The sequence below is a fragment of the Pantherophis guttatus genome, chromosome 7 (genome assembly GCF_059756535.1).
Source record: "Pantherophis guttatus breed Tessera chromosome 7, ASM5975653v1, whole genome shotgun sequence".
Taxonomy (NCBI): domain Eukaryota; kingdom Metazoa; phylum Chordata; class Lepidosauria; order Squamata; family Colubridae; genus Pantherophis; species Pantherophis guttatus.
Genome location: NC_142069.1, coordinates 42,655,056 through 42,681,446, shown reverse-complemented (window position 1 = coordinate 42,681,446; position 26,391 = coordinate 42,655,056). Strand labels below are relative to the sequence as shown.

Below are 26,391 nucleotides of genomic sequence, written 5' to 3'. Positions count from 1 at the left end.
TAACACCTCTCCTGCGCGAGCTGCATTGGCTCCCGGTGGTCTTCCGGGTGCGCTTTAAGGTGTTGGTTCTCATCTTTAAAGCGCTCCATGGCTTAGGGCCAGGGTATTTGCGAGACTGCCTGCTGCTACCGATAACCTCCCACCGGCCAATACGCTCTCACAGAGAGGGCCTCCTCGGGGTGCCGTTGGTCAGGCAATGTCAGCTGGCGGCCCCCAGGGGGCAAGCCTTCTCTGTGGGGGCACCCGCCCTGTGGAATGAGCTGCCTCCTGGAATATGATTGATCCCGGACCTCCGGACCTTCCGTAAAGCCCTGAAGACATTTTTATTTCATCAAGACGGCCTAGCCTAAATGGTTTTTAATTGGGATTTTAAATTTTATGGATTTGGGGTTTTAAATTGGGTAGCCAGTGATTTAATTCTTTTAATTATCTTAACTTTTGCATTTGTATGTTTTTTAATTTTGGCTGTTCACCGCCCTGAGTCCCTTCTGGGAGAAGGGCGGTATACAAATTAAATTAATAAATAATAAATAAATAAATAAATGACCATTGTCTGATTAAGAACATGTAAGCTTTGTTTTTGTTTTTAAAAAAAGTTCCTTTAAAGAAATATAGGGAGTAAATATAACTAGTGAACATAATAGCGAAATGTTCCCAATTCATTGCATAATTAAAAGCCTTTGCTAAATGTACATTTCCAGATGTAAATTCGTATTGAAATAGGAGGCAAGTCTTGTGCTATTTAGTGAGAATAACAATATATAACTTTACTGAATTATGAATTATAATGAAAATATACTACTTATTGCAGTTTGCTTCAATTAAAGAAGTTATACATAATTGTATTTAAATTTTCCTGAAATTATTTTTGGAACAATGGTGATAAATATATGCATTACCTTACTGAAATCTGAACCCTAATAGTTTATTTACTGAAAGATTTGATTGTTTCGAAAATGGCAGAATTACACTGAAATATATATTTAAAAATAGATGGAAAAGAAACATACATATACACAATTTTACATTAATTATTTATATCTATAGCATCAACTGTGGAGTAAGTATAGGAAATAACATGTGGATACAACATTGATTATTACATAGCAAACAATGCAGTCATTTTGGACAAACCTGTAGGAAATCATACAAATACCTGGTGCTCATGTTGTTTTTATGAATTTCATGGATGCAAAAAAGTGTACCTCATTCCCATTTTTATCTTATTTGAAATATGATTTTTCTTAAATTTTGAAAGTTTTATCTTATCATTCATGTGCTTATTGGAAAAAGCATGGAATTAAATATTCCTTATTAGGTTTGTGTTCAGATGGTTGGACAGCTTTCAAACAGAGTTGCTATAAAGTTAATACAGACAGCAAACCTTGGAATATGGCACAACATCAGTGTGGATTGTTTTCAACTGGGGCACATCTTGTTGATATTAGAAACAAAGAAGAATATGCCTTTATAACTTCTTATCTTCAGTCATTCAACCAGCTAAACCTGGTATGGACAGGACTTAATGATGTTAAGGTCAGTATATTAATTCTTACTAAACTGTAGATCTGATATTGATTCTTTTGTCTTATTTGAATAATACACACACACAAACACACACATATCTTAATTTTCAGTAATACTATTATAAAAGCATTATTTACACATATATGAACAATTATAACAAAATAATGATTAATTTAAATTACTTATTATTTAAAATGTATGAAATATACTGAAGAAAACAATTTAGTAATTTAAGAAAACAGTAATCTTGTTTCTTTTAGGAAGAAGGACATCTCGCATGGACTGATGACTCCCCATATCTTGGAGAATCTGAATTTTCTTCTCTGTCACTGATACCAGAAAATGAAACTGATTGTTATGCTTTCCAGAGAAATCCGTTTGTCCCAGATTATCTCTTTATAGGATTTTTCTGCTATATCTCTTTGCCATATATTTGTGAATATGAATGTAATTATTTTTTCAAGTTTAGATTTTTTAAATTAAAATTTATTCTTTAAAGCAAAAAAAAATTGCTTATTGAGAATTGGCATTTTTAATTTAAAATTTGAGGGTTGTGTTTTTTTTTTTTTTTTTGCAGTATCTTCAGTTCCTGAAAACTTCACATTTAAAATGCAAGATGTCGGTACAAATGAAGCAGCCTTTTTGTGGAACAATTTGAATGGTTGGCTGAATTCAAATTTTCAACTTAACATTAAGTACTATTCTGAACACTCAGAACAGTATTCCAAATTTTTTACTCTAAATTCAACGCGCACAAAAATTTTCAATCTGGACCCAGGTCACTCTTACAAATTTTTATTGTCAGCCCAGACCCCTGAAGGAGACCAAATTAATTTGCATCCTGTTATGACGGTAGAGACAAGTAAGTTACAATAAAATACAAATTGTGTTGTGTGTCATTGTTTAATACACTGCTCAAAAAAATAAAGGGAACATAAGCAGAAGACATCCGAGATCTGAATGAATGAAATAGCCTTATTAAATACTTTGTTCATTACATACAGTAGTTTCGTGTTCCCTTTAGTTGTTTGAGCAGTGTATAAACTACTGTATGTAACGAACAAAGTATTTAATAAGGCTATTTCATTCATTCAGATCTTGGATGTCTTCTGCTTGTGTTCCCTTTATTTTTTTGAGCAGTATATATATGCTCCTTTAAAACAAAAACTTGCTTTGTGTTTAATGTCTTCTGAGTAAACAATCAGATTCAAATTCTGGTATGGCTCAGAACATATGGCAAGTTAATTTTAACCCCTGATGCACTACCACAGTATATAGTAAATATTGTTATAAAAATGGCAATATAGGGGAGGGAATTATTTTTTGATTTCGTGAAATAGTGTTTTCAAATCATATATTTAATGAAGCATTTACTATGTACAGTAGCATCTGTACTAAAGATATTTAGCTTACTATCTCAAATGATAAGATTTGAAGTTCTAGTAGGGGTTTGCTGCTGTGTGTGGTGTATGCACACAAACACTTTCTTTGATGTATCAAATCTGAATATGCAAAACCCCGCAAATAGCTTTTGAAACATCTTTGAAGGTCTTGGAAAGATGTGGTTGCTTTAATACCTTAAGAATGGTAATGTGTTTGCCTTAAAATTATTTTCTCACTGGGGTTTTATAGTATCTTATAAGTCTATTTCCTCACGTAATGCCACATTAATGTGCCCATTTGCCTCTCTTTGATGTGGCAGAAAAGTGTGTTAACCCAAATTGTGTTATCCTTACAGCCTAGAAACAATTGTAACTATTTTTACAATTTCAGAGTGGAGCTCCTCTTTTCCTTTTCTATTCTACCTAGTTTCATCTCCTGGCAGACAATAATAATTGAATTTTCTGTATACTATGGGTAGGGCAGGATGAGGAAACTGGAGTTTCATCCATGAATCCTCCAGTTTCATCCATGAATCCTCCAGTTTCATCCATGAATCTTGTTTCACCAACCTGGTCCTTTTACTTTTTTGCTATAAGATTAATGTTAAACTATAGCTTGCTCAATACAAACTGAGTTGTTCATACATGACTCTCCTCCTTACTTAAGTCTCCTACAAAGTCTACTTCATCTTAAGTCTCCTACAAATAAGCTAACTATGCAGAAATGAAAACTCTTATAGCACTATTGCTATTCCGAGATTGATGTTTTTTGGGGGGGAAATGTTGGGAAAGTAAACGAATGAAATGTCTGAAAGCTGTAGAAGTGTTCTTTTGGGATCTTATCACCTAAGAATATGTTTATTGTCCTTTTGTTATTTTTGCTCCATCTATCCACCGGAAAATTGATTTGATGTCATTCCAATAGAGAAGCTAATGCATTAATGTCAACGCTTCATGAGATCAGTACTCCCTAAAATCAATCTTCTTTTAGACTGATGTTTCATTATGTTTATTTGTTTATTAATCACATTTATATAGTCTCCCATCTCCCCAAAAGTGACTCTGGGTAAAACGCAACCAATATATGGCAGATAAAAATATAAAAAATCCACAGTTTTCAAATGACTGAACTGGCAATGAGTGTATGTATCTTTGAGTGTATGTATCGCTGCTGTAATGCACCAATATCCAAGCAGGTTTGGCATTCCCATACAAAAGAAAGAGGCTATGAAAGCCAGTTTGGTTTCCTTCACAGACAATAGCAATCAAAAATGTAAGTCAGGGCCCAGAGACTGGATGGGAAGGGTTCAGCAGTGGGTTGCTACTGGTTCGCCCTGGATCGGATGAACCGGTAGCAGTGGAGGCGGAAGGCTCTGCCCACCCTCCCGGACACTTCTGCGCATGTGCAGAAGTGTCACGAGCACGTGTGAGTGCCCACATGCTCACGAGCAAACCAGTAGCAATGGGTTTTGAAACCCGCCCCTGGAAGGGTTACTCCTGGAGCAGACCTATGCTAAACAGATCAGCACCCTGATCACATCATCCCCAGTCTGTAACTAGGGAACTTAAATTTATTTTAGTTTAAGGCTTGAGTCAGAATACTGCTGCTGTTTCTTCTGCAAAATACTGTTTTCTACTTTCTGAAAAGAATCAGGGGACTTTCAGAAATAGGGGAAGACTTCAAATACAAAACCAGCTCCAAATTAGTTGAAGGCAGTTTATATAAATAAATGTCTGCTTGTATAATTTACTTCTGCTTAATTTTCTGCCTCTGCTTTTTATTATTGCATCTTTTATTATTTGCTTATTTGTCCCATTTTTTTACTCTCACCTTAGAACTGTTTTTTCAATTTCCAATCATTAGGACCATTACATCTGCACAATGTAAAGGTAGCAAGAGTAACATCATCAGAGATATTTTTACAGTGGGATTCTCCAGCAAGTTCATTCAATGCAAGTTTCCATCATTACCTAGTGAACATTTTTGATAGCAAAACAATCAAGTGGAAAACTTTTTCATTTGGAAAAACTAACACTTCTGCTGTAATCAGAAATGTCAAATCATATAATCAATATTGGACATATGTTCAAAGTGTTGCTGAAAAGGGAACTCCCAGCTGCTATGAGGATCCTATAGAAATAATAACAGGTAGAGTTAACTATTGGTACTCCTGATAATAATGCCTTGAATGCTAAATGCTGTCTGGTAGGTATAAAATGTCCATATCTGCTTTCATATAAGATATTATTATAAAATTGTATTCTCATTTTAATTTTCAAATAAGCATAGGAGCTTCCGTGTTGCAGAGCAGTGTTCTTATCAGGAAGCTAAACTTTTGAGTAAATTTAGAAAACATTATTTCTTCTTTTAGAGGAACTAAATATACTTTTTGTCCTGATTAAAATTTAAATTGCTAAAAACACCCTCAAGTGTTTTATAAAATGTATATTTACACATAATAATTTTCTCTTTAAATCTTAGAAACAAGGAATCCGTTTCAAAATACTTTTTTCATAATTAAACCACTGTGTGTTCTTTTCATGACTGTATCTTTCACAACTGAGAAACCAATTTTTAAAAATAGTGTTATGACAAAGAAAGAAATTTTAATGTCCCAGATACAAAGGGATATATTATTTTTGTTGCTTAGGTGTGACGCCACCTATTGGTCTGTTAATCCATCCAGAGGACGTAGGCGAGGACCATGTGATTATCTCTTGGAAACTCCCAGAAGAAGGCCAGGAATCCTATATTCAAGTAAAACCAACTGCATTCAAGGATAAAAGCATGATGTTTTTAATAAACAACACAGAGACATTTAAAATTGAACCATTAATTCCTGGAATGACTTATGATATAGGAGTGGCTACAGTAATATCTGGAAATAAGAGTGATTTGACTACCATTCAGTGTACTCTTAGTAAGATTTATATACATTTCAAACTTATTATTCAGATTTAAATACAACATTGCTCAGGTTATTATTTAGAACTAAAACTAGAGCATTTGTTGTAAAATAAATGCATGAAACAAAAAACAATCTTATTAGTAATTTTTTTTAAAAAGTGTCAAAGGTGATGAAGATTGTAATATTAGTAGATAATGGAATCAGAATTAAAATTAAGTGGATCCAGATATTTAATAAGCAGTTTAATGTATTGCTTTGTCCATAGAATATTGTGAAATTTTGTAGAGCAGAATATAAATGTAATTTTTTGTCAATCCTATTTTAACTTTCCATGTAATATGTGAGATGAAGGACACTATCCTTTATTAGAAAAACAAAACCCTGTGCAATATTTATTATTATAATTGGCAGTTATTTGTAAATAATACGTTGATCATATTTTTCTGTTTATTGCCATTCTAGAACCCAAACCAGTACAGATGGTTATTCCGTATGAAATCCATAGTACTTTCGTGATTTTATTTGTTAAAATACCTGCTATGGGAATAATTGATGGCATTCACATCATAAGTAAAGAAGGCCCAAATGCAACATTTACTTTATTGAATGATGGAAAAATAACTATAGAAAAACTAACTCCAGGAACAGAATATGATTTTTTTGTTTTTACATCTAGCAGACATATGTTAAGTTCTGTACATCAGCTGCCAGCTATAAAAACATGTAAGTTATTTGAATTTAGAGATGATTTAATTTTTTTTAAAAAATAGATAACAGTAGATGCATATTTTGTGCATTCTCATATAACCATATAATTTTTGTTAAAAAAAAATAAAATAGGCAAATAGGCATCACATTTGCACCTGTTTTTGCAAGTTGCTGAACAACACAAAAATTTACTTCTTCAAGATTAGAAGAATATAGTCCAAATCAAGAAGTAGCATACAGAGATGGGCAAATTTATTTTTCTTTCTTCAAATTTATTTATTTATTGTTTATTGTTTATTCAGTACCTGATTTCTGCATTCTTCTGAGAATTTTTTCTTATTTTCTTATTTTTTCCAAAACATTTGCCCCCGAATCTGTAAATATATGCATTTATATATAATTTTCGCCAACATGCACATTTTTGCAAGCATTCTATTATTTATTTGCATACATTATTTTCACTAGCATGCATTGGTGCACATTTTGTCCAAAACAAAAAAAATATATTCATTTCAATTCTAAAGTTATCACCAAATTAGGAAACTGTATATTTCAAAATTCCTAAATTTAACTTTAGGTATTGAGTTCTCTGCTAAACATAATGTAACAGGGAATTATTGGATCCTACCATTCATTCAGGGCACTTTTTGGTGTGTTTGATGAGTATTTTTCATATTGCTTCTTATAGGTCTTGCAGTTCCACTAAATATATATGAAGGCAGAATCACCAATATTTCAATACAGATTATTTGGGATCAGGCAGAAGGAAACTTTCAGCAATATGAAGTCACATGTACAAACTGTGCAGATACTTATAGGGTATGTTGCCAAATAAATTCTTTCAAAAGCAAATCTGAATATTTACTCTTATATTGCTTTTCTTGTTCATTTTTAGTCCAAGTGACAATATATGGAAGCATCTATATGGTAAAGCAAAGACGAGTCAAGCTACATGAATCCTGTAGTGTATTTTGGAAAGGAATGCACGCAAAATGTCATAGGTAGCTGTTAGCTACTTATCTCATAAAACTACCAAGTGATTACTATATAGAAAAGCCTGAAAAAAGGATGCATGATCCTAGGGACACATAGCCACTAATCACAAATATGGAAATATCTGGAGAGTGAGACAGGCAGCATATACATTTAATAAATAAAATAAAGAATACATTTTTTAAAATCTTGAGCTACAGGTCCAAAAGGTGATACAAGAAGTGGCAGAATTTTCCAACTTGATTCCTGGCTTCTTATATAGCTTTATGGTTAAAACAGAAAAAGAAGGATACAAGGACAGCCCTCCTGTAAGCATACAAATAGAAACAGGTATGACAATGTAATTTTTCTGTTAGTTGTAACATTTATGATTGTTTCAAGCATAACAAAGATCTAATACAGAAACAGTTGCTTCTTTACCACACTGTAGAATGCTAACCCTTGAGAAAATAATACCTGCTGGATCAGTTCTAAGCCTAACTATTTGGCGGTCTATCTCATACACCAGATATATCTAGGAAGTTCACTAACAAGAAGTCAAAGCAACCTTCCTCTTCTACCATTATGGCTTTCAGATGGTCAGAAGACCTTTAGTCATAAGCTTCTATTTTAACATACTTGATTGTGCAACTTGTTTTTCTTTTCTCATTATACATCACTTACTTGTATACTAAGGTATAAATCCAACTGCCTTTTTCTGCCTTTTCATCTTGTGAATTTTCATATTTATAATAAATTACTCTTAATTACATTGAGCAACATGCATTATTATAAACTTCAAAGGAAGTACAGTATATTGATTACAAGAATTCCAATGCATATCTACTGTAAGTCCTATTGAATTCAACAGGGAATATTTCTAGATAGGTGTCTTGGATTACTAATCTAAGATTTTCATCCAACCTTACATTATTGGTTTCCAGCATTTCCTATGGTGGGAGAGCATCCTCCATGACATTTCAAACAGTTCCAGGGGGGATGCTTAAGCTTCTAAAGCATATTTGTGAGATGTCAGGGAAAGCCCAGAATCCAGAAGGGACAATTTCTGGACTGCTGTAGTGCTGGTAATGCCTATTTTACCGATGGACAAATAGCTGATAAAACCCAATTTAATTTTCTCAGAATAGAAAAAAGTATATTGTCTTTCTTAATTAACTTAATACATAAAAATATGTAAGTATTTTCTTAAACTTAGTACATGAATTAATATGCTGATAGAAGCAATGCCTTTTTATTTCAGGTAGAAAGGAACCCTTACTGGTTACTGTATCAATACAATATAAGCAATTTCTGATTCATCTCGATGCAATACATAAAACTTCTCCCAATGTGGATATCAAAGTTTTACTGACTGATAGTGAGAGGCACTGTAAAGATTGAGTCACTTAGACAATGAGATGGGCAGTGCCTACATTTGATAAACAAATATTGAAGAATTATGTCTCAAAACCTAGACATAAAACTATGAAAAAGCATATCATAGTTCAGAAGAATTAGTTTGAACTTTAGCAGTTATTCATCTATCAAAGAGTCATTTCAATAACTAATGTAGAAATATCCAAGAAATAGATAACAGTTAAAGTCACAAAAATTGGACAACTGGGTTATACCATAAAAAGAACTATAACAATGTTAGATTGGCTGAGCTAACACAATACTTAACTTCAAAATATAGATGCTACCTAAGGCATTAATAACATTTGTGTTTCTTGAATGGAAATTTGTTTATTTAAAACATTTATATAGCCAGTCATCTTATATTGAACTCTGTTGTAATCAAATTTTAAAAATTGATCTATAGGTTTATATGAACTGATCATTTTACTCTTCCCTTTCATTAATAGAGCCCAGCTCAGTTAAATATATGAATTTGAGTAAAAATTCTGGATCAATAACTATTACCTGGCCACCAGCATTTGGTATAGTTGATGGATATATTACTACTTTGGTTGGCAAAAACTATAGCAAGGAAGAAAGATTATCATCAGATAAAAGGTACCTTTTGAAGACAACATGACTGTGGCTGAGTCAATACACATTACTACTGTTCATCCTCTTCTTTTTCTTTCTACCTTTTCCAGCATTTGAAGATGATGTACTATATTGATGTTGTATATGGGTGGAGCCAAACAGTTCTGCCTTTTCTGATTGACAGAAATCAATCAGAATTTTGTAAATCAATGGGAATTTTGTAAATGTGCATATTTTCTAAGTACCATTTTAAGATTTTTTTGTATGACACCCAGTGTGCCTGTAAACACTGGGACTATAGCTGGTTTATGCCATAATCATTCAATTTTGATTTTCACAATCTGATACTTTGTGACCTTCTCCAATTCTTTATCTTCTATTCTACTATCACCTGGTATTGCCACCTTAATTATTCCACTCTTTCATCAGTTTAAATCTGAGGTGTTATGGTCCAAGACTTTATCAGTTTGTATTCAGAAATTTCACAATCTTTTAGTCTGGTTTGTCACATGATAATTTTTACAGATATTCCAGTGAATCATTTTTGCAACTGTGTTATGTCATTGTTTATAATCAGCTTGTGCAATCTTTTTGCATGAGTTGAGTATATGATAAACTGTTTTTTCTGTCTCTTTGCATACCCTGCAATTTGAATCATTTGACAATTTTTCAGTTTTGGTTTTGATTGCTTTAGTTTGAGTAGCTTGCTTTGAGAAGTCAAAATCAAACCTTCAGTTACTTTTTTAAATGTTCCATTTGTAAGCCATTGCCAGGTTTTGCCTTTATCCACTTCCCCATATATCTTTTGTAGAAATTAACCATGTTATGCTTTTCCTTGCCAGAATTCTGTTCAGGCTTTTATTACATTATTTCAATTTTCACGTTTTGTTTCCTTCACATTCAGTAAGTTTCAATTTTTAAGTATATCAATGCTTGTTCTTGGCTGTCTTTTATGTAATATAATACATGCAACTCTTCTTCAATAGTTTGTTTGATTTACAGTAAACCTCTGGCTACATTTCTGAAAGGCAGGAATAATCTATCAATATCGCTACAGAGATTTAATGCATAGTGAATAGTCATTAGCTTTCTTGGTTTTTTTCTTACTCAAACTGTGCAGTTAATTATTTCAGCAATGTATCATATTTTTAATTTGTCCCTGTTTGATGTCATCCAACTTTAAAATGCTTCATCCTAATATCAATAATAATGTTATTTTCCTTAATTGTAGAAAGTTCATATTTGATGGCCTTTCCTCAGGAACAGAATACTTTGTTCAAATTGTGACTACTAACAGGTTGAAGAACAGTTTCCCTACTTTTCTGAGAGTTACAACTGGTAAGTTAATTATATGCCTTATAAATACAAATCTTAAGCTATGTTTTACAGAGTTACCTGAGGGCATAGTCACATTGTAAAATCCATATACAGTACGAATCTCAAACCCAGATACTCCTTGATTATACAAATAATCTAGTCACAAACTATTTTATTTTGTTCCACTCATTGTTTTATCAAAAGTAATGTAGTGATTTTAATCAAAATATCTATTTAACCACAACAAAAGTTACTCTTATTTCAGAGCAGAGGTAATGACTGGAAAGCAATTATTGCATAGATGAAGAGGCATGTAGCTTTCCATTCATGCTAATCATTAATTTGCACTGCTTGAACAATTGATTTTGGGCCATCAACATATTTAATAATGTTTTGATCTTATATTGTTTCTTTAAAAAAATTTGAGCCAATCTGGTATTTCTTAGTACACTGTATCCCCAATTAAAATTCCAGTGTTCGTTATATTTCAGGATTGAAAAGACAACATTTTTGTATTGTTGCCTTTTTGATGTTCTCTGATATTGTTTCTTTTCTGGCAGATGTTTAACTACCAAGCTAGGTAAGATCATCAGTGCATGGAGGAGTGGAGTTTGCTAGCTGTTTATATGTGGTAGCTTTTCTTACTAGCCTTGATTGGGGGATTGTTTTGTTTTATTGTATTGCATTTTCAGTGTATTGTTTCTTCCTTGATTGTTATTTTTTTGTCTGGTACTGGTTCCTTCTTGTCTGGGTATTGATTAACAGATGTGTGATGAAATTGAATTATATCTTGATCTAAGATGTCTCCAGTTTTCCAACTGAACGTGTGACTGAATTTATCAGTGTGTTGTGAAATTAAGGGATTTTCATCATGCCTTCTGCCTGCCAGCTGATGTTCATGGATGTTTTCTCTTAATAGTCTCTCTGGTTGCTTCACATACTGGTTTTGTGTTTTTTTTTAGTTCTTGTAATACACACTATAAATGACTCCTGTGTCTTCGGTTTGTTTAGGATTCTTTGGATACTTTTGTTATCATGATGCCCAGGGGTTATAATATGGTACCGTGTTTTCCCAAAAATAAGACATCCCCTGATAATAAGCCCAATTGGGTTTTTGAGCGCATGCGCTAAAATAAGCCTCCCCCCCCGAAAATAAGCCGTCCCCGAAAATATTTAAACACTGAGCTGGAAATCAGGTAAGATGGCAAGAGGAGCCCCATCTTGCTCCATGTACCCAAAATAATAAGACCTCCCCAAAAATAAGGCCAAGCACTTATTTCGGGGTTCCAAAAAATATAAGACAGGGTCTTATTTTCGGGGAAACACGGCATAGTTACTGTTTTCATGGATAGAAATCTCATTTGAATTATTTTTACTTCATTGATATCTACATTTGCCTATTTAATTCTATTTCAGACCCAGATCCACCTTTAGCTTTACATGCCTTGGGAATAGAAGAGAATACAGTTTACTTGTTTTGGGAACTGCCTAATGGAGGTTTTGATAATTTTGAGGTAACAAAAATAGAATGGAAAAAATTATGACTGATTTATCATTAAAGATGTTTGCTTTTTCAGTAGTATATGCTGAAAGCAACCCCATGTGTTACACAGTTCGGCAAAATAGAATATAGACAGTTGTTCTAAGTGGGGACATGGGAAAAATTGTAAATGGAATTTTTTTTTAAAAGCCTCTATTAAAAAACATTTCTTCAAATTATAGCTTTAGTGACTTTATTTATAAAACCATGCAACTATATTTAACAGAATTGTAGGATTTCTAATTGTTTTGTTCATTTGACTTAGCTAAACCTGAAAAATACCCATTACAAATTTATTTTGTTGTTCATCTTAGAACAATTCAGAAACAAATATTTGTAATGTATCTGCGTATGTATGTATTTTTGCCAATGTTTTTAAATGGTACTCTGAAAGGATGTTTTAATACTTTATTGAAAAAAACCACCATTTCATATTAATCCCAGTGATGTCATATTATTGCATGACATATTACAGAGCAAGAAACCATGCAAGAGAGTAATTCTTCTGAATAAATTAGATTAAATGTAAAATATTAATGAACAAAGCTTTGAAATAGTGGTTGCTTAGCGAAGTTCAGGTGTACAAATAGGATTGTGTAGCCAATCATTTAAAATTAATCATTTCCACTCATCCAATTTTCATTACAAGCTCAGACATTGATTGTGTAAAAATAATATTGGTGTTTTAATATCCTATTTTTGGCTCATCTAGTTCATTCATTTGTTTTTAATAGTTTTGGATTTAGATAATGCTAACCAAATCTAAATAACATGAATACTAAACTATATTTATAACAGATTCTTAACATAGATATAGGTTTTTGTTTTTTTCATTTTGGTCAATCTTTGTTTCTGAGACAATCACTCTGGAGTATACTTTACAGTCCTCTGTCTCATATAACATGTTCTTTGTGAAATTAGTTCTGCCACGTACAGACTTTTCCTCTTTTTACCTGTCTAGTTAAGACCAGTGATGGAATGAGGAGTTCATCTCAGTAATCAATGCCTGCTTAAAAGGAAAGGTTCTAAAGTTGGTCTGTCCTCTTAAGAGGCCATTCCTGCTATCTTTTTTCTAATTTTGTTTTGAGGATGGGTATTGAAAAAGTGGTGAATGACAATTACTAAAGCTCCCTAAGACATTCAACAAGATCTGTGGAAACTGGATTCAGACCTAGACATAGTACAGACATTGCATTTGTTGTTCTCATGGATGCCTTGTGAGAAAACCTTAATGGATAAAAAGTTCTTCATTGCTATGCCATCAAGTAGTCCAGTTGATGGTTGCAGGGACAATATTTTAGACCCTTGGATGCATTGGTTATGCATCAGTCATGTGTTCCTAGATTTCTACTATCTTGTTAATATCTTCAGGAACCAAATGGAAAAGTTATTCCATTGTTTTGGAGTGGAGTGTTGGAAACATACAGATAATAATCCATTGTGAAGCTTCACTCAGATCCAGTGGAAGACATGGTTGAAAACATGGATGAAATTATGATCAGGTGTTTCATCAGTGTCAAATTCTGGATGGAAATAAACAAGCTCAGACTCCACCCATAATACAGAGTGAAGAGGTGATTCAGGAAATGACTGATTCCAAAGCAATTTCATTTTTTATAATTAATGAGGTTGTGCTAACCCAGATAGAATATACTTGCAAAGTGCATTTAGGGAGCAGATCATTTGCATAAATAAAAGCAATTCTTGTATAGGCCTTAAAATTTCAAATATTCCAAATATAATTCTTGGTACTTTTATAAAAGTGAAACAACAGAACAAAACAACAACAAAAATTGACTAAAAATTGATTGGCAAGAATGTTGCCCGGCATGCCATCAACATGTTGGAAATGCAACCACCACAAAGGCACCTATTACCATATGTGGTGAACCTGCCCAATGGCGAAACAATATTGGCAAAGGATCAAAATACAAATAGAGGAAATAACACACCAAAAGATAGAACTAAGACCAGAAAGCTTCTTATTAGGCATAGTGAATGGATACTATGAAAAAGAAACAACCTATTTAATTATACATATGATAACAGCAGCACGAATACTATACGCGCAACACTGGAAGAGTAGTGATATACCAACACCAGATAAAGTAATCAATAAAATTATGGAATGTGCGGAATTAGATAGACTCACAAAGGAATTACAAAATAGGGAAGAACATGACTTTTACTTAATATGGGAAAAGTGGTATAGTTGGTTGAAAGATAGGAAAGAGATGAAGCAATAGGAAGTAAATAAAATGACCAAATATAATATGATGGAAACAAAGAACAGACATAGGTTAACAAAGATCAATATTAGATAGATAAAAGGGAATGACCAAATAAGGAAGAGTCAAAATACAAAGAGAAATGTATATTATAGTTGCGACAAACTGGACATGTATTGAAATTGATGTTTATATGTTTTTATGTTTTGTACGTTTCATTGTTCTGTTTAGTTTATACTTATAAATAAATAAATAAAAAAAATTGACTAAAGATGAGAGAATGGACACCAGAACAAAAATTAATTTAAAAAAGAAAAGAAATTTGAAATTTATGTATAAATATGACCCACAGAGGATTCATTATTGCAGACTGTTATTTCCCCACACTATAAGCTGTACATAAACTGAAAGATAGGTATAGTGAATGTTTGTATAGTTTATATGGAAACACTCATGAAACATTGCAATAGAGAGAATAATTCTGGCATTTTGCTGTTTGATACTCTTAGATTTACACAAAGCTTTACATTCAGGTTAATAAACATGCTATTGTATAATCAACCCTACAGTTTTATTGCCTGAATGTACAATGTAGCAAAGGGATGTCAAACTGGATTTTTTTGCCCTTGTAGGGTTGGGGTGGGCGTGGCCTGTGTGGGCCGGATCCGACCTGCAGGTCGCATGTTTGACATGTCTGATCTAGCAGCATAGTTATAAGCTGCCTAGAGTAGCCCCACAGAGAAATAGGTAGCAAATAAATGTAACAAATAAATAAATAAAATAAAACAGAGCCGACTTGTTTCCATAATACATCTGGCAGGAATGGGCTTTGGAATAGAACTCTAGACTCCTAAAATAGCAATAGCACTTAGACTTATATACCACATCATAGTGCTTTACAGTCCTCTCTAAGTGGTTTACAGAGTCAGCATATTGTCCCCAACAACCTGGGTCCTCATTTTACCAGCCTTGGAACGATGGAAGACTGAGTCAACCTTGAGCAGGAGAGAATCAAACTTCTGGCAGTATAGAGTTAGCCTGCAGTTCTGAATTCTAACCACTGTACCACCACAGCTCTCTATGCTGCCAGAAAAGACAGGAATATCATATGATGGGATAAACTTATGATCAGAAATGTATCATTGATTCCTACTTCACAGATATAAAATAGATTGCTGGCTGTTGCTGTATATATCATCCTTTGATTTTTTAAAAAATAAGCAAGCAAAACGCATATATACTTAGGCTTTGTTTACTTTTAACATCTTGATTAGAAAGCCATAGGAAAGTGGATTTATCTAAATGATTTACCTGTGTAAATTTTTAAAATAAAAAACAAAAAGCAGCGACGCCAGCATATAAAGCAAGGGCAAGATTGCAGAATCATTGTTTCATAGTAATTACTATGTAGTAAGTAACTGCTTACTACATAGCAGTAAGTAACTGCTTAATGAATTTAGTAATGTCAGTATAGACATATTTTCTAATATCTCTTGTTTGACAAGAACATTGCTATAGAATTTATTCTTTGTAGTAATTTCTGAACTTTTATATGACTATTAGCTTACATCCATTAAATTTTTTGGTTCTAATCTGCAGTGCATTCTCTTTGCTGTGCTACCTTTAAAATTGTATTTAAATATTACTAGAATATGATGTGAAAGTATTTTCTTTTTCCTAGCTTTCTTATTGCTTGATAATCAGCAACAAAACTCTTCAAACAACAATAATGTCTGATAACAGGGCTGTAGTAAAAAACCTCATGCCTGGAGTTGAATACATTTTTCAAGTAAAGACAATAAGAGGACAAGCTGTCAGCATTCCTGCGAAGATAAAAATTACTACAAGTAATTGTCTGATACATTATTTTAATTTTATGTTAACAAATTATTTCTGTTTTACATTAACTGTTATTAGTTTTATGCTGGTCTACGACTGAAATTACAATTAAAATTTTATAAATATATATGTATGTATTTCATATATAATACTTCAATCATAGACCACATAAAATACATACCACTACCAGTAGTCACTCCAAAACAGAAATAGCAATAGCACTTAGACTTATATACTGCTTCATAATGCTTTACAGCCCTCTCTAAGCAGTTTACAGAGTCAGCATATTACCCCCAACAATCTGGGTCCTCATTTTACCCACCTTGGAAGGATGGAAGGCTGAGTCAACCTTGAGCCTGGTGAGATTCGATCTGCCAAACTGCTGGCAGCTGGTGATCAGCAGAAGTACTAACCACTGGGCCGCAGAAATAAAATGATTTTACTAGAATTTACTTTCATTTATAATTTTACCAGAATTATAATAGTTTAGCTAAAAAGGGCTGCATTCCTGAGCCATATTATTTTACAGAGTTGAACAATTTATGATTAAGCCCACTATACATATGTATTACCATGTTAGAAATTGCAATCCTATACCAAAGTTTCTCAAGAAACTTGGATTATGTGCCTCCCTCCCCAAATGGATAAAAAGGCTGAGAGTTGGTGTTGAGAAGCTAGTAGATTTCATGGGAGCCTGCATATTTAAAGCAGATACCTTTGTGTGAAGGACATGTTTTATAACCCTGGAAATTTATTGGTATTTATTTATTGGTTCGATTTATATGCCGCCCTTCTCCAGAGACTCAGGGTGGCTTACAATGTGTTAAGCAATAGCCTTCATACTTTTGTATATACCTGCTTAGTAGGGCTTTCGGGGCCCCCAAGCGGTGTTCTTTTTATACAAAGTCAGCTTATTACCTCCATAATCCGGGTCCTCATTTTACCTACCTCGGAAGGATGGAAGGCTAAGTCAACCTTGAGCCTGGTGTGATTTGAACTTGCAGTAATTGCAGGCAGCTGGCAGCTAAGTACTACTTAACAGCACTTTAGTCCGCTGCACCACCAAGGCTCTTGGAAATGGTGTTTAGTCTGCTGAATAGCAATGGCCATTCAGTTGACTGAGACCATCGAAAGCAAGCAGAAGGGGCGGAATTTTAGGCATTTTGTTATGTTGGACTTGTGGGGACTGCAAACTATCTTCTTAGGATTGCACATAACATGGTCGACTTGCTGCTTCAAATGCCTTGAGGGATGGCATAATTCCCAAAAATAAGAGCTGGAAAGAGGTTAACATAGTGCGTCTTTGTCTGTACTGGCAAATGTAACCAGACAACATCCAGAAATAATACAAAGATAAAATACATAATTTTGATCACACATACTAAACCAAAAGTAAGCTAAGTTTTTTTTTCCTGTACATACACACACACACACACACACACACACACACACACACACACACACACACCAGGCAATACATGGAGTGCAAAAACTACTTTTTGCTAAATTGCAAAATCTTAATTGCAGAGAAGAAATTAAGATTGACTCCAAATAGTGACCAATTATTTTGTCCAATGACATTTTTAAAAAACGGCTGAGAAACAAGAATGATATCAGCCTTCTACGTTCATTGCATTGGAATTGTCATCTGACAATAATTAACTATTATCAGATTGCATTTGAAAGAGTTAATTTCATTCTCACAGCAATGTCAAAGTGTTGTAAGAAAGTTTCTAGTTGTTTTACTCAAGAGAAATGTATTTATTCAATATTTGGTTGCTTTTCCACATATATTGCCTCTTTTTTCCCAATTTTGTTCAGAACCAATGAAGATATGTGGTCTAACCTTAACACTGAGAAATACAACCTCTGCTAAATTAACATGGAATCCAAGTGAGACTGACTTCAGCCATTACAAAGCATCTGTATCAAACAAGACATTCACAAAGGAATATGCTATTTTCGATCCTGAGACTCATCACACCATTACAAATCTGACTCCTGGTAGCATTTATAACTTCACTTTGCAGAGAGTAAAAGGCAGTGTTGAAAGTGCAGTTTCCTTTACAGAATTTGTGACAGGTTTGTGAATTTCTATGTTGGGAATTGTTGACAAATATGCTACTAGAATCAGTTTCAAAACATCTTACACTAGGGTTTTGTGGAAAAGTATAAATTGTTTTATCATTTGATGGACTAAGAAAATAGACAACTATCTTGGAAATGGTGCAAATGCTAAAAAGATTGTTTGGCAAATAATTATGTAATGATGTGCCTTCTTGCATGAAATAGCAATAGCATATACCGCTTTACAGTGCTTTTCAGCCCTCTCTAAGCGGTTTACAGAATCGGCATATTGCCCCCAACAATTTTGATCCTCATATTACCCACCTCAGAAGGATAGAAGGCTGAGTCAACCATGAGCCTGATGAGATTTGAACTGCCAAATTGCAGGCAGTCAGCAGAAGTAGCTTGCAGTACCGCAGTCTAGCCAGTGTCACTGCGGCTCATAATACTTCTGTGGAAAGTTGCAAAATTGTAAATAGAGGGACTAAAAGAGAAGCACATTTTAGGAATAAGATTACACAAGTACAAGAAGAGATATCTCAAGTTCAAAATCATTCATGATTTGTTTTCCATTGACCAGGTTCTAATCTTGATTTAAGAATGAGTACTGTGAATATTTTCTACTGTAACAGTTATTCTCCTGCAAAATGGTATGTTTTGATAATAAAAATAGGGATTAAATTATTTATAATATTTACTTAATATGTTCCATTTATGAACAGATAATGGGAATTTAAGAGAATTGGTTTGGCATAGTAGTTAAGCATCAGACTACTGGAAGATCATGAGTTCTAATCTGGTTATGGTAAACGTATGATACGTGTGTCACAGGTTGTCCTGCAATGTCATTTTTGATTGCATGCCAGTAGCCCCTTTTTTGCTCAATTTTGAGGCTGCAGAGGTTGCATGCGAATGTGGTGTGCTGTTATACAGCCCCTGGAGCCTCTGGAAGTCACATGAGAAGGCCGTGCTCTTACTCTGCCTCTAGAGCAGGGGTGTCAAACTCATGTTGTCACGTTATCATGTGACGTATTGTGACTTTTCCCCCCTTTGCTAAACCAGGGTGGGAATGGCCAGTGCATGATGCATCTGGCCCACAGGCCACAAGTTTGACATCCCTGCTCTAGAGCCTCTGAAAATTACAAAAGAACGGAACCTGTTCTTGCATGATTTTCAGAGGCGCGACAGGCCATGCAAGAGTATTTCTCTCTTATGCAACTTTCAGAAGGTCTATGGGTGAGTCCTACAAGAGCATTCATATTCTTTTTTTTTAATTGAAAAGTTTTAGAGAATTTTACAAATATTTTCCCATCCCACATCCCACCTCCCTCCCCAACCCTGCCCTCCCCCGACTTCCCAGAGCAAAATACAGGGTATAGCATTCAACAAACATATACTAACATAAACTAACCATCTATAGACTCTTATCTTCCTTTTGTGCTTTAACTCCCCTTTTACTTGGCTAAATATAAGTACTTTTCTATTTGAAACTTTTTAGTCCGATATTTGTTTTGAATATAGTGAATCCATCTTCTCCATTCCAAAATATATCTTTCATTTGAATAGTCCTTCAAATATGCTGAAATTTTGGCCATCTCTGCTAAATTTGCTACTTTTAGTGTTCATTCTTCAATCGTAGGCAAATCTTCCTTCTTCCAATACTGCGCCACCAAAAGTCTTGCTGCAGTTATTAAATTTAAAATCAAATTAGTCTCTATAACCGTACAATCTGTAATTATACCCAGCAAAAACAGCTGTGGGGTAAACTTTATCTTCTTTAAGAGCATTCATATTCTTATGTGCAGGGAGAGATAATATGCCAGGAGAGTCAGGTTAAGCATTTTCTGAATTTTTGATACACTGAATCAAAAAGATTTGCCATCACTACTCTAGTCCCACCTTGGGCACAATGCCAGCTGGGTGACTTCTTCTTGATGACCACTTCCCTGTAACTTCAGGGATTTGTCCAAACAATTGCCTAGAGTCAAGACTAACTTAAAGGCAAATAGAAAAAAAAAGTTGGGATTTAAACATCTTAATAGTATATAGCAGTGACGGCTAACCTTTTTGGCACCAAGTGCCGGAGCACTGGAACCCAGAAGAGAGCAGCTGGTTAGTGCACATGCGTGCACTGGAACCCGGAAGAGAGCAGCTGGCTAGTACGCAGTGGACCAGTGTCCAGAACGCATGCACTCAATGGAACCCAGAATAGCAGCTGGCGATGGTGCACGTGCCCACAGAGAGGGCTTTGCATGCCACCTCTGGCACACGTGCCATAGGTTCACCATCATGGGTATATAGCTTATGACATATTGATGCATGCAAAGATCTATGTACTGGAGCTAATTTATTTAGAACTTAATGTTTTGATAATAATCTTTCTTAATGGAAAGATCAATGTATATATATATTTTATTTTAAGACCCTGAAAAGCCACAGAAACTGACAGTTTTCAATGTGTCCTCACATTCCTTTTCTTTGCACTGGAGGCTGCCGAATGGATATGTAGAACAGTTTCATGTGCAGCTTGCACCTCCTCATGGCTTTGTTTCTCTCCAAGATATGGGAGGTGGAGAGTATCAGGTATGTGAGGGCTTTTGTTTATAGTGTTGTAATTCAAATTTGTTTATAAGCTGCACAAACAGCACAATTGGCATAGCGTGACATTCTATCTTGTGGCTTTTAAGCTGGGTTGGGAATGCGAAAGTACATGTACCAAATTTATGAGAGCAGATTTCAACATCTATTCTTTGTTGCCTTAACAACAGTCATGATACTTTTACAAAGTCTACCTTAGACCTCTAGCTAGTCATTTAAGTGTTCATGAATATTTTAACAAAGGCAGGGCTGAGCTATTGAGTAATACAAGTTCATTAATTGTGTACTTGCCAGGGAGATCTAGACTTAAATCATTAATGCAGGCAACATTTCTCTCATAAGCCATCACAAAGTTTTAAGAGCACTGTTTGATTGCAGTATTTGGATATATATATAAATGCATACATACATACAAACCATGATTTTTCATGTTTTCTTGCTTCTGTTTTTTATTGGACCTACAAAGGCACAGGTATTTCATATGAATGTTGAGTGTTGATTAATGTAGATTATATTTCAATGACAATGATAGTATATTTCCTTAGGTCATCTCAGGATATCTCAGTTGATATGAACAGTCTAATTAGTTTTGTTACTTAAAACTGCAGAATCCTACAAATAAACAGGGCCATTAAAATGAACTATTAACTACTGCTTTTAAAACATTTTTGAATTGACAGCTTATACCTAAGAGTAATGTATGTTTTTTTTAAATGTTATGAATACTAGCTATGTGAATGTATTATTGATTTATTCAATGCTTTATTTGCTTTTGTTAAATTGAGAGATTTAAAGTTCTAAATCTTAATTTCACATTCTAGGCTGAAATTTCGAATACCACTCCTGGGACAATATATAATGTGACTGTTTCTTCGGTTTCCTCTTCAGTGTATAGTTTACCTGTCAGCAGAACAGTGACAACTAATGTAACTAGTGAGTTTATGGCAAAATTGCACTTGAGTGTTTTATCAAAATGTCTCAAAAATATGTATCTAATTTTCTGCTTTGCAAACTGAAATTGTTCACAGTGCTTGCTCTAAAGTAATTGAAAAAAGATTTATTTTAAAGAAGTAATTCCAGAGGTGCATAGTTGAAGAGAAAATTACCCTTTGAAAAATATCATGATTTAAAACACACTTGCCAAAATATGAGTATTCAAAAATGTCTTGGCAAACTCTTCCATACAATTTTAGGCAGAGAACCCAAATGCATACAGATGCTTTAATAATGAGCTTAAAAAAGTGAACTGGCATTAGAAGCTGTTTGTCTGTGAATATTACAGCATTCCATTAAAATTCTTAGAGAAAGAATGTACTTGATGTTCCAAAAGGCAATTTATTATCTTTCATGAAGTTTAAAAAAAGCCAACTTCATATTTGCTGTTCTTTGATGCTTAAAAACTGGCAAACTCTGTCCTTATTCTCCAGTAGCTAAAGAATATCTAGGTTTAATGTAAAAATGTGTAATTTATACAGATCCAGGACCTCCTGTTTTCCTTGCCGGGGAAAAAGTTGGATCTGCAGGAATTCTCCTTTCGTGGAATACACCACATTTCCCAAACGGGAGAATTATATCCTACATAGTTAAATATAAAGAGGTTTGTCCGTGGATGCAAAATATTTACACCCAAGTTACAACAAAACCAGATAGTTTGGAAGTTCTACTAACCAACCTTAATCCTGGAACAACTTATGAAATTCAGGTAAATTTATATTTTACTATTTCTAAAATATAATTTAAAATGAAGTATTTTACTTTTTGAAATTTGTAAGCATCAAAGCATTTATATATATATATATATATATATATATATATATATATATATATGCCACATATTCAAATTATAATGAATGTAAATCTAACTGCAGGCACGTAATTTCACCTCAGTTTCACTTCAGTTGTGCTCTCTAATGGAAGGCTTTGCATTTAGTCATTTAATACAGTGAGAAAGTATGTTAATTTCCAGAACTGGTGGTGTTCTTATGGATTTTAATAAACTGCTCCTTCCCTTCCCTTCCCTCCCCTCCCCTCCCCTTCCTTTCTCTGTTTTTGTCCCAGTGCATTTTATTTGATAAGAATAATATATTTCTTATTCTACTGTACACATTTCTTATACATCTGTTCATTTTTTATATAATGCAAAAGTTTAAAAAGACAAGAGTAATAGCTTTCCTGAAAGTTCCAGTCTAACACAGTCTAACAAGATGCCAACTTTCAAAAGTCCGATAAGTTGTTCAAGACAAAGATAAAGATTAGTTTGAGAAGAATCTCATAATCAGGACAATTTCAGGATAGTTCGGGTGATATTTCAGTATATTCATATTGCAATTCTGCATCAAACGTCTCTATGTATAAAATGTACCAGATAAGTTATATTTAAGTGTAATTTGTTAAATACGTCATAACTGTTGAATATGTCATAACTGTTCAAGCAATATCTCAAATCGAGCAATTCCCATAATGACAATGTATGGATCCAGTGGTGCCTTTATCACACACATTTTAATTTCATTGAGAAAAAAAGGAATCATTCATACCATGCATATCACTTAGTAAAGAACATGTGGAGAACATTCAAATGATTTCCATCTTCTGTTTTTATTGGGTACTTTTTCCTCACAGAAGCATACATTAATTTGATAGTTTGCATGAAAATTGTTTGTTTGTTTCACTTAAAATGCAATCATAGTTCTCACTGATTTTGTCCTCTTGCAGGTTGCTGCTGAAAATAGTGCTGGCATTGGAATATTTAGTGAGCCATTTCTCTTTCAAACTGCAGAAAGTGGTAACTTGGTTTATGACATCTCTTAATAATTTTGTCAGGCTACATAATATGCTTGGACCTGAAGAGCCAAATTGTGCTGAATCACATGTTATTAGGAGAACATTATTTTTGTTTTCAAATTAAATGTTAAGTTTCTTACATATACAATATGTGGATAGAAACTTATGTTACATAAATTCAGTCAAATACACTTAAAGGTCAATCTTTTTCATTTATACACTGTTGAAAACTTAATACAATTTAATAATACAATGCTAAATTTATCTTCAGATTTAAGCTTATTCTGTAAACTTAGATTTTGTTATTTGTTGACATTCAGTATGACAGATTCACTGAAATGACAAACTTTCAACAAATATCCTGAAGAAATTGCATAAAATTTTGACAATTTAACAGCTGATTTAAAAAAACCCACAAATATTTTATTCATATTTAAGCAAATATATCCAAATATATACCATTGTTTACATTCAAATAGTTTTATATAGTCAATGATGTCCTTTGATATCTTTTCAATTCTAATTCTAAAATATATAATAATTATATATTTCATAGTTTGCTGTAGATAAAATTTTCGCAGAACCTGAAAATCTTGTTCTGTCCAGGGACTAAGGAAATCTGTCATTTATGTTTGGCATCCTAGAATACAACAGTGTATGAGCTCAATTTGCTCTTCCTGTAATGCAGCAGTAGTAACAGAATACTGTTTTTAATAGAGTCTATTTAAAATAAGTCAAATACATTCTTTCTTTTTTATTTTGCTGCTCCTTTCCAAGCACCTGGTAAAGTGGTAAATCTCACAGTTGAAGCTTTCAACCACTCAGCTGTAAATCTGATTTGGTTCTTGCCACAACAGCCAAATGGAAAAATAACTAGTTTCAAAATTAGTGTAAAGCACGCAAGAAGTGGAATAATAGTGAAGGATGTCTCTGTTAAAGTGGAAGATCTTTTGTCTGGCAGGTTACCAGAATGCAATGTGAGTATGTAAAACATGCTAGTTATAGATAAAAATAAAAGTTGATTCTTCAGGACTGCCCATGTTTCAGTTCAAAATTCACAGTAAAAAAAAATCAGAGTGATGGTTGCAAAGTATAAGAGATCCTAAGAGCAAAACTGATGGGAGATCTCTAAAGCATGAATGGAAGAATAAAATAACTTACTTTATTGTCCTTTTAATTACAGGCAAACATTTTATTTCTTTGGTATTTTAGATTGAATTTTAATGTTTTTTATTTGAATTGTTTTCTTTTTAAATTCTTCTTTTAGGTTTTTGGTTTGGATTTTCTTTCTTGTTTTGCTTTTAGCTTTTTTATCCTTTTTATGTTTACATTTTGATTGTTTTCTTGTAAACCATTTCAAAGTTATAAATAAATGAAAATATTGTCATCTTAGTCATCAATTAATATTGATTGCATTTGATAGAGTAAGTGAAATTATAGTATCCACCTATAAAGTCTGATCCAGATTTCAGATGATCTGGAATGCAGCATTTTTAAAAATTCGAATTTTCCTTGTAGCAAAAACATACTATTTCAAAGTGCCTCCTTGAATTTGTATACATCAATGGCAAAATCTTATGCTCATCAAATTTAGATGGTAAAATCCAAAAGGTCAGTTTCTCTATTTCAACAGTTATGAAAACAAAGGCATTTTAATTTGTCACATATGAATACCACTCTTGAAGGTGCATATGTCCTGTTTTGTTTAACTTTAAAGCATTCTACAGAAAAGCTTAATCCAATAATAATAATAATAATAATAATAATAATAATAATGATGATGATGATGATGATGATGATGATGATGATGATGATGTATTCAACACTGATGTATTTTGGTTCTCATAAGCATGTGCAATTCCAAATAGTAAATTAATATATAGATAAAGTACTTCACAATGTGAGCTGCATAATTTGACAGACATTTATATAACAACATATTTTTTGAAATAATCAAATAAGAAAATATGTGCATTGACCAATTGTTTGGCATTATCAAGTTAAGTTTATCCTATAGTTTTTGAATTTTTATCCATCTGCATCAGTGTCTAGTGCATTTTTACAATATGTATACATTGAAAAACTTTTTCAACATTGGCATACTAAAAACATGAAAACAGTTTTTACTCCTATGTTTCATTGGAATAAAATAAATCTGAAAAGCAATTTACAAATGCTTACAATTCTAAAATTTTAAAACAATTAAAATATCAAAACAATAAAAATAGCCACAAAAGTAATTGTTTTTATTTCAATGTTTGTCTTTACAGGATAACAGTGAATCATTTTTATGGAGTACTACCACTCCTTCAACTACGTCTAGTAAAACAACTACGTTTACCTCAAGTACAATTGCTCCCAAGGCAATGAGTTCAGTCTGGAATGAACCTGTCAGTTTTGTCGTGACTAATCTTAGGCCATACACAACTTATCTTTTTGAAGTTTCAGCAGTAACCACTGAAGCAGGTTATATCGACAGTGCAATTGTCAGGACACCAGAATCAGGTACATATTCTTCAGCTAACAAA

The 26,391-nt window shown here is 33.3% G+C and overlaps 1 protein-coding gene across 1 annotated transcript in view; it reads left to right on the top strand.

Annotated features, from left to right (window-relative positions):
• Positions 1–26,391, top strand: part of PTPRQ (protein tyrosine phosphatase receptor type Q) — a 114,256-nt gene that overhangs the window by 6,000 nt on the left and 81,865 nt on the right. The window contains exons 5-23 of the mRNA XM_087874315.1: positions 1,319–1,536; positions 1,788–1,974; positions 2,105–2,389; positions 4,774–5,058; positions 5,561–5,830; positions 6,281–6,541; positions 7,215–7,345; positions 7,720–7,849; positions 9,364–9,514; positions 10,722–10,828; positions 12,224–12,321; positions 16,257–16,422; positions 18,236–18,496; positions 20,904–21,064; positions 21,901–22,012; positions 22,555–22,781; positions 23,795–23,864; positions 24,641–24,840; positions 26,134–26,368. Of these exons, the coding sequence (XP_087730441.1) occupies positions 1,319–1,536; positions 1,788–1,974; positions 2,105–2,389; positions 4,774–5,058; positions 5,561–5,830; positions 6,281–6,541; positions 7,215–7,345; positions 7,720–7,849; positions 9,364–9,514; positions 10,722–10,828; positions 12,224–12,321; positions 16,257–16,422; positions 18,236–18,496; positions 20,904–21,064; positions 21,901–22,012; positions 22,555–22,781; positions 23,795–23,864; positions 24,641–24,840; positions 26,134–26,368 (3,555 nt within the window). The remainder of the gene's footprint in view (positions 1–1,318; positions 1,537–1,787; positions 1,975–2,104; positions 2,390–4,773; positions 5,059–5,560; positions 5,831–6,280; positions 6,542–7,214; positions 7,346–7,719; positions 7,850–9,363; positions 9,515–10,721; positions 10,829–12,223; positions 12,322–16,256; positions 16,423–18,235; positions 18,497–20,903; positions 21,065–21,900; positions 22,013–22,554; positions 22,782–23,794; positions 23,865–24,640; positions 24,841–26,133; positions 26,369–26,391) is intronic.